This window comes from Mandrillus leucophaeus, unplaced genomic scaffold, assembly GCF_000951045.1.
Source record: "Mandrillus leucophaeus isolate KB7577 unplaced genomic scaffold, Mleu.le_1.0 Scaffold380, whole genome shotgun sequence".
NCBI lineage: Eukaryota > Metazoa > Chordata > Mammalia > Primates > Cercopithecidae > Mandrillus > Mandrillus leucophaeus.
Window position 1 is genome coordinate 1211453 of NW_012104032.1, and position 8767 is coordinate 1220219.

The window sequence follows — 8767 nt, forward strand, 5'->3', positions numbered from 1 at the left end:
AAAAAAAAAAAAAAGGTGGGGGATTTTTGAAATATGATCAATCTTTCTGGAAGACTGAATTACTTTTCTCTTTAGGAAAACGTATTTATCATATGAAAAGGCTATCAGAGCAGGCAGCTTAAAAAAATTGTAGACTAATATATAGGTTTGTCAGGTAGACAATTTTTGACAGCTTTTAAAAAAATTATTCGTTGACAGCTTTTCTCATTCTAAAACAAATATTCACGTTTTCCCCCTAATCTTGTATTTATTTTTCTTAAAGGGGGCTCCAAAAGTTACACATTTCAGGCACCCAAAAACCTGGATCTACCCCTGGGACTAACCGAATGGATATGGGGAGTTTCTGGGCCATTTGGGGAAATCATACTCCAGTACCCTGGGCTCTGTCTCCTAAGAAATATCAGAGCTGGAGGGCTGATTAGTACGAACTGCAATGATTGAGGATTTCGGATAGACTTGGGATAGCAAAAGCTGCATTGAAGGTTAGTGGAGAAAAGAGTTCAGACACACCTAATCAAAAATGTGAGAAGTCTGCAATGAGGTTGGGGCCACAGAGACCCTGGACAATAAGCCATGGAGCGAACCCACTTACCTCTCCTGGGGTGTCTGCTCCTCATGCTGATTCTGCTCTTCAGCATATCTTGTTTCACTTACAACACTTACTGACCAGTAAGTGCTCTGTGCCGACATCACAACTTGGCCATTATGATGTAATGAGGAGGCATCTGTTATTCTCAGGGTAGGGCTTCCCTAGTAGGAACATTCTAATTACTTTGAGGGTAATTGGATTCTTTCATTATTCAAGTGATGTAGAAGTCAATCCTGTTAGAACTTAATCTTTTTCAAGGACCTCTTCCTTGTATAATGGATCACTCCATTCTGAATTAGGCAGACATCCTTGCTTTTCCTTTCCATATTTCTCCTCCTCCGCTTTAGGGGGTTGCATTTGGTAAGTGCTTTGCTCTTCCATCCAGCACTTAAGAAGTAGAATGTAGGCCGGGTGCGGTGGCTCAGGCCTGTAATCCCAGCACTTTGGGAGGCCGAGGGGGGCGGATCACAAGCTCAAGAGATAGAGACCATCCTGGCCAACAGGGTGAAAGCGTGTCTCTACTAAAAATACAAAAATTAGCTGGCCATGGTAGTGCACGCCTGTAGTCCCAGCTACTCCAGAGGCTGAGGCAGGAGAATCGCTTGAACCCGGGAGACGGAGGTTGCAGTGAGCCGAGATTGCATCACTGCACTCTGGCCTAGCCACAGAGTAAGACTCTGTCTTAAAAAAAAAAAAAAAAAAAAAAAAAAAGCAGCAGCAGAATGTAATTCAGATGGCCTCCTTAAGGAAGGATTCCCCCACCCAAGGAGAAACGCAGGGCTTTCCCCAAGCTCTTCCCTTTAACTCTTGGTTAAAGCAGTTGGTACTGGGTTCCAGAGAAGAGCTGGGCCTTGGTAAATTTCCCACTACCCAAAATGATGATAGGATCCCGTTGGGAGTGTCTTAGGTCAGGCCTGCCTGAGTCCTCCAAAAATCCTTCCTCTCCGCGTTTGCATAGCCAGAGGGCACTCCAGTAGAAAGAGAATAGGACTTTTAGGAAATAAGGTAGCTCTCTAACCAGGGCCATCTCTAGCTCCCTGAGCTCTAGCTGAAGAAGGGGAGTAAGTAAGGAGGTCTCTCTCACAGTCTCACACAAAGCAGACTGCTCACAAATTGACTGGAGGTAAAGCACCCAGGAAGCAACTGGCTACAAAAGCTGCTCCAGCTGGGCGAGATGGCTCATGCCTGTAATTTCAGCACTTCAGGAGGCCGAGGCGGGCGGATCACGTGTGGCCTGGAGTTCGACACCAGCCTGCCCAACATGGCAGAACCCCGACTCTACTAAAAAAAATACAAAAACGGCCGGGAGCGGTGGCTCACGCTTGTAATCCCAGCACTTTGGGAGGCCGAGGTGGGCAGATCACGAGGTCAGCAGATCGAGACCATCCTGGCTAACACGGTGAAACCCCGTCTCTACTAAAAACATAAAAAATTAGCCGGGCGTGGTGGCGGGCGCCTGTAGTCCCAGCTACTCCGGAGGCTGAGGCAGAAGAATGGTGTGAATCCGGGAGGCCGAGCTTGCAGTGAGCCGAGATCGCGCCACTGCACTCCAGCCTGGGAGAGCCAGACTCCGTCTCAAACAAACAAACAAACAAACAAAAACTGGGCGTCCGGCGCAGGGGCTCACACCTGTAATCTCAGCCCTTTGGGAGGCCGAGCGGGTGGATCATCTGAGGTCAGGAGTTCGAAACCAGCCTGGTCAACGTGGTGAAACCCCCGTCTCCACTAAAAATACAAAAATTAGCCTGGCGTGGTGGCACGCACCTGTAATCCCAGCTACTCTGGAGGCTGAGGCAGGAGAATCGCTGGAACCCAGGAGGCGTAGGTTGCAGTGAGCTGAGATGGCGCCACTGCACTCCAGCCTGGGAGAGCAAGACTCCGTCTCAAACAAACAAACAAATAAGCAACAACAACAAAAATTGGCCAGCCACAGTGGCTCACGCCTGTAATCCTAGCACTCTGGGAGGCCGAGGCGGGCAGATCACTTGAGGTCAGGAGTTCAAGACCAGTCTGTCCAACATAGTGAAGCCCCGTGTCTACTTAAAAAAAAAAAAAAAAAAAAAAAAAATTAGCCGGGTGTGGCAGTGCGTGCCTGTAGTCCCAGATACTCGGGGACTGAGGCAAGGAGAATCGCTTGAACCTGGGGAGGCTGAGGTTGCAGTAAGCCGAGATCGTGCACTGCACTCCAGCCTGGGCGACAGCAAGACTCTGTCTCAGGAAAAAAACCCAAAAAACAACGCACACACACTCCCCCCGACCTCCCACAAAAACTGCTCACAAGCGTGTGCCCTCTACTGGAGGGTGAAGAAACCTCGTCATTACAGGCCTGGTACTGTGGTACTCCCTGAAATTAGACATTATCAGACATCTACTGAACTGATTCGCAAACTTCCCTTCCAGCATCTGGTGTGAGAAATTGCTCAGGACTTTAAAAGAGATTTGCCCTTCCAGAGTGCAGCTTAGTGGTGCCTTGCAGGAGGCAAGCAAAGCCTATCTGGTTGGCCTTTTGAAGACACCAACCTGTGTGTTGTCCATGCCACACGTGTAACACCTATGTCAAAAGACATCCAGTTAGCATGCTGCATGCGTGAAGAATGTACTTAAGAATCCATTATGATAGGGGAAACTTCATTCTCAAAAAAAAAAAAAAAAAAGTCTCTGCTTCCTGTTATTGGCAGTTCTGAATGTTAGATTTTTTTCCCCCATGGGGTCAAAAGGTACCTAAGTATATGACTGTGAGCAGAATAGGAGACAGAAGTCAGGTGTTGTCAGTTTTTCAATTTTCATGTGTGTGTGAATTTTTAATAAAAATGTGGGTGGGGAAGTAAAGCATTAATGCAAGTCAAAATGTTTCAGTGGTTCAACTTTATAATAATTATAAGCAAACTTACTAAATTTTTCTGGACACACACACAAAAAGAAACAAGGTGACCAAGAAATTGAGTCAAGGAGGGAATCTTGCTTCTGAGTCTCTTGCTGCCCTTAGCCCCAAACACACAATACTTCTGAATATCTTATTACATACTTTCTTTTCATATTTCAACTTTATTTAAAATGTGAGGTTTTATGTCCAGAAGGGAGGGCAGTTGCCCATGGAAGTCGAAGTGAGGCACAATACTATTGGGTTGAGGGCCAAGTGCACAGGGTTGATTTGGGAAGATTCACATAGGAAATTTTCATTTCCTCCCCAGGTTAGCTATTCAGTGGATGGATTATTCAGTCTTTTTAGCAAGGTCACTGCTCCTTAGCAACATCAACAAAAGTGCCAAAGTTGGGGACACAGAAAATACTGTCATTGTCTTTTGTTTCTCTTTTTCGCCTGGATGGGGAAAGGAATGGAAACTAATAGCAGAAAATGAAACATTTATGATGTTATCCTTTGCCATGGAAAATCACGGGTTTGTGTAGAGACCTCTTTCTTTTCTTATTTTTATTTTATATATTTTTTGAGGGTCTCACTGTCACTAGGCTGGAGTGTAGTGGTGTGATCATAGCTCAGTAACCTCCAACTCTTGCGCTCAAACGATCCTCCTGTCTCAGGTTCCCGAATAGCTGGGACTACAGACGTGTGCCACCATGTCTAGCTAATTTTTTAAGTTTTTCTAGAGACAGGGTCCCACTATGTCACTAAGTCGCAAACTCCTGGGCTCAAGCAACGCTCCTGCCTCAGCCTCCCAAAGTGTTGCGATTACAAGTATGAACCACTACACCCAGCACAGACCTGTTTCTTAGCCTGGGAATGGGATGCGATAAGGAGGCCTGAGTTTAAGTCCCATCTTGAGCTGCACTAACAAATTCTATGACCCTGCTAGAGTCGTTTCTCACCTCTGGACCTGTGTTCTCATCTGTAAAGGAGCCTGGAGCCAATGATGTCTGAAGAGAAGCCTTTTCAGGTCTGATTCTGTGACCTGCAAACTGTAAAGACCCCAACAGGCTCCAGAAAACCATAGCAGTTAGAAACAAGGGAATGTAGGTGTTAGATGGAAAACCGAGGAGCTAGGGCTCACAATGAAATGTTTTTCTACATTCACAAAGAAAAACAAACAAAACAGGACGGAAGCTATGGGACAGGTAGGTGTAGGCAGATACCTGCGGTCTGGATGAGAGGAATGGGCAACAGAGCTGGATTGCCTCAAGGACCCAAGCCTATGACCTTGGTAGTGTTTTCTCTTACAGCACTTCCCAGTGCACCGCTGGCATGTTATATTCCAAATTGCTCCTGTTCATACAGTCATGAGCCGTCAGAGGAGTTTCCACCATAACGCCTAATGTGTGACACATTAATAGGGTGGCTGAAGATTCCGCTAAACTTCTAGCGTTCCCTGTGTCAGATTAGACTGCACCTGGCTGGGAGAAAGCAGTAGATGCAGCTCTCTCCTAGCACACTCAGCTTTGCTTACTGGGGGTATGAGAAATACAGATGGAAGTTTTGGAAGAGCAGTGCAAGATAGAAAGGGCATACTGACTAATCTTGGTTGATTTGCAGATGGTGGGGTTTGTGGTAGTGCTGAATCAGCTCAACCCAACGCGAGGGTAAGCCAGGGGGTTGGGAAAATCTCAGTGCTGAAGTCCTGGGAAAGGAGTACACACCAAAGGCATCAGGGCAGGGAATCTCTCCAGAGAGCCACTCAAGAAATATTAGTTTCTTCCCTATTTTACAAGGTTTGGTAGCACTGATAGTTATGTAAAGTCAGGTTCCAAGGAGACACCCATTATTTGTGTGCATAAGAAAGTAGCTCAGCCAGACCCAGCCCTGAGGCAGTGGGGAAACTAACAGCTTACCCAAGCCTTGGGGCAGCTCAATATGGGAATAATCAAGACCAAAATGTTGTTCTATAAAGCTGAGATTGGGGGGAGTGAGCCAGGGTACTTCTCAGAGAGAAAGAGCTTAGGGAACAGGATTATCATTAGCATTCTGCCCACAGAGTTGGCACTTACCCAGTAACATCAGGATTCCTAGAAAAGGCCCAAGCACAGACCCTCTAGCAGGTGTCTCAGTCATGGACCCAACCTAGTGGCAACAGTAGGGGGTTTATCTGTTCAAGGCCAGTGGGGGAAGAGGGAGGGAGGTGGCACACCAACAGGTGTGGAGCGCTGGCTAGGGCCAGGAGACAATTCCAATGTATGGAAAGGCTAGAGTGTAAGTAGGCAGGTGAGGGGGGTCCCGTGCTGATGGGACACTGACACAGGAGACAGCAGCAAACTCCTTTAAGTCACAGATGAAGCTTGGGGGCCCCCCGTCTTCTCCAAGCCAGTCCAGAAGATTGGCAGGATGGGAAGGCAGAGCACAATCAGAAACTATGGTCTTTTCATAAGAGATTATAGCAAGGTTTTTAATTTTGTTTTAAAAGAGGAAAAAAATATAACATCATGGTTACACAGAGGCTCTGGAGATTCCCTGGGTTCACAATCCTACTTCTGCCATTTACTAGCTGTGTGATCTTGAACAAATCACTGAGCTTCTCTGATCCTGTTTCCTCATCTCTAAAATACAGATAATGATAATGTTCTACTCATAGAGTTGTTTTGGGCATGCATGCAAACAAAACAGATTTTACGATCGAGTCATAGTTCTGGAAAGAAAAAAAAAACAGATTTTAGCACACAAGTATTAAGTAAATGTGAGCCCTCACTATTGTTAATACAACATGGCAGTGACACACATACATTAGACAAGAGATTATTACAAACTGAGCCTCCACCCAGTCTCCCTATTATCCTCCCGTGGGCTCCTAATTGATGACTAAACAGTGCATTGCTGGGTGGCTTCCAGTAGTTTCTTCACTTTGCTGCAACTTTGAACTGAAGGTGATCCACGTGGTACATGACATTCTTCCTGTTTTCTTCACAAGGATGATGTTTAAATGGGCATTTGTTTGAGGAATGACTTGGAGGGTTCCTCTCTTTCAGTCATCTTTTCTCAAAGACTAAGGTTGTGGACAGGAGGGGCATGGTAACAAGCCCCATATTCTATTCTTTTTTTTTTTTTTTTTGGTACGGAGTCTCACTGTCACCCAGGCTGGAGTGCAGTGGCACAATCTCAGCTCACTGCAACCTCCATCTCCCCGTTAAAGTGATTCTCCTGCCTCAGCCTCCTGAGTAGCTGGGACTACAGGCATGAGTCACCATGCACGGCTAAGTTTTGTATTTTTAGTAGAGACAGGGTTTCACTATGTTGGCCAGGCTGGTCTTGAACTTCTGACCTCAAATGATCCACCTGCCTCAGCCTCCCAAAGAGCTGGGATTACAGGCGTGATCCATCGCACCCGCCCCCACACTCTATTCTGAATGCATGTATGGGCACATGTGCATGCCTGTCCCCCTTCACTCAGTGATAAGGAAGAAGGGGAACCAGAAATTTCTCTTTGAAAAATTAGTAACAGAAATGGGTGTGGAGAGTTGGTTACCTGGGAGATCCTTGTTCATTTGTAACATCAGAAACTGCTTCTTTTCCTCCTCCTCTCTTCTAGAAGACTGTCAAGGAGCCCGAGTGAGGAAAGTAGACCAACCACAGTCTTGGAGAAAAGAAAATAGGGTTTCCATCCCTTCTGGAGGGAGAAGGAATAACAGAGATGAACAAGAATGAAGAAGGAAACAAATGGAAATAGACAAAATGAAGGTAAATGCCCTGTATGTTAAAAGAAAAAAAGTGATGAGAAGGGAGAGACACAAGGAAAGAAAGAGAGAAGCAAAGAGGTTAGGAATAGGGTAAGAGAAAAGGAAAAGCAGCAACCAGCAGAGGAATCACTCCCCTCTTAAGGTTAACCAGGAGGAGAGACATAAGGCATGAATGTGAGTGGGTATGAGAGTCCAGCTTTCCCGCTGCACTTGCTCTGGTTATGGAGCAGACTGCCATCTTCTGATGCCATTTACTATTCAAGTTGCTTAAGTGTTTTATTTGTTTTGTTTTTTTACAACCAAGTGGATTGATTGAAATGTTTTGATTCTTCATTTGAAATGTTTCTATTCCACATACCCATTATCTTTTATCCCCACAAAAGCCCCTAACATTGTTTCCTTTAATCTTTTGGGTTCTCAAGCATCATTTTCACCAAAAGAGATGTACCTATCCACAGTTGTCTCAGAGCATGGAGGCTGAAAGTCTGTGAGGGCAAGAGCAAAATGGAGCAGATGATGGGCTGATGGTTGGTTATGGGATGCTTCGTGGGCTCTGGAACATCTGTGCCAAGAACTGGAGGGCCCATCCTCGGCCCCAGCCAGACGCTTGGGGTACTATGTATTCTGAACCATAGCACTAGGTTGCAAAATGTGGCTTCTAATCTATACTCTGCCATGTACAGATCACAAAATATCATACAAGGAGCCTTAAAAGATCATCTAACCTAAATCCAGTTTTCCAAGGAAAAAACTGGGGCACAAAGAGGTGAAGTAACTTGCCCAAAGTTATATAGTCAGGGAATTCCTTTTCGGAGACAAAGGAAATCAGAATAGTCATTCTCCTGATTCACCGTCCCTCGACAATCAGTCCATAAAGTGCTTAGAGGTTATTAAAAGGCACTCCAGAAAGGTAAGGTTGGCATTTTCCTGGAAGCCCCTGAGTGTACAACCCCGGAGGCACCACAGTATTTGGCTATAAAAACAGGTCTGGAGTTGCTTTGGCCTCCATTTTAATCCCTAAAGCTGCCTGGAGGCTGGAGCTCTGATGGCTACCTGTCATCACTCCCCAGCCAGTCCGGACACTGCAGCCAGGAACTGTCAGAGGTGACAAGGGAATCCCGTCCTAATGCCAAGGACCAAGGAGCAGTGGTCAGGTTCCTGGGATTAAGCAAGGCAATTATGGCTGAGTTAAAGCTAGGATGGGTAGGACGGGGGATCTGAGGTGGAAAAGGTGGGTAAGAAGAGGGAATGCGCCAGCAATCTAAATGACTTCGACTGGGTGGGCTACTTCACATCATACCTCCTCCGTCTCCAAAAGGTTCTTAACCTTCTTCAACTGCCTAGGCCTGATGGACCTCCTCCCTTTCTCCCAGTGCCCACTCACTGAAGGGAAAGCCACCATCATCCCCATTCTTTTCCTTTTTTTCTAATCCCTCCGGTGCCGTTTCGGGTCTCCTTCCTCCTACCGTCTGGGTCCCTTTCACTCATATCCAACCAGCTTTTAACACCCGGATCTCCCCGAGCTTCGTTGGTTCCGCCCACTCCCCCGGCCCCCCCGCC

The 8767-nt window shown here is 46.3% G+C and overlaps 1 protein-coding gene and 1 long non-coding RNA gene across 2 annotated transcripts in view; one reads left to right on the forward strand and one right to left on the reverse strand.

Annotated features, from left to right (window-relative positions):
* The window catches only part of HOMEZ (homeobox and leucine zipper encoding), a 34530-nt gene extending 27393 nt beyond the window's left edge, over window positions 1-7137 (reverse strand). The window contains exons 1-2 of the mRNA XM_011990672.1: window positions 6997-7137; window positions 593-750 (exon numbers count right to left, since the gene is read on the reverse strand). Coding sequence (XP_011846062.1) covers window positions 593-638 — 46 coding nt within the window. The 5' untranslated portion in view covers window positions 639-750; window positions 6997-7137. The remainder of the gene's footprint in view (window positions 1-592; window positions 751-6996) is intronic.
* LOC105547189 lies at window positions 914-3433 on the forward strand. The gene is made up of 3 exons (XR_001007189.1): window positions 914-1900; window positions 2209-2408; window positions 2738-3433. It is a non-coding gene; the product is annotated as an uncharacterized LOC105547189 (long non-coding RNA).
* Window positions 7138-8767: the final 1630 nt, after the last annotated feature.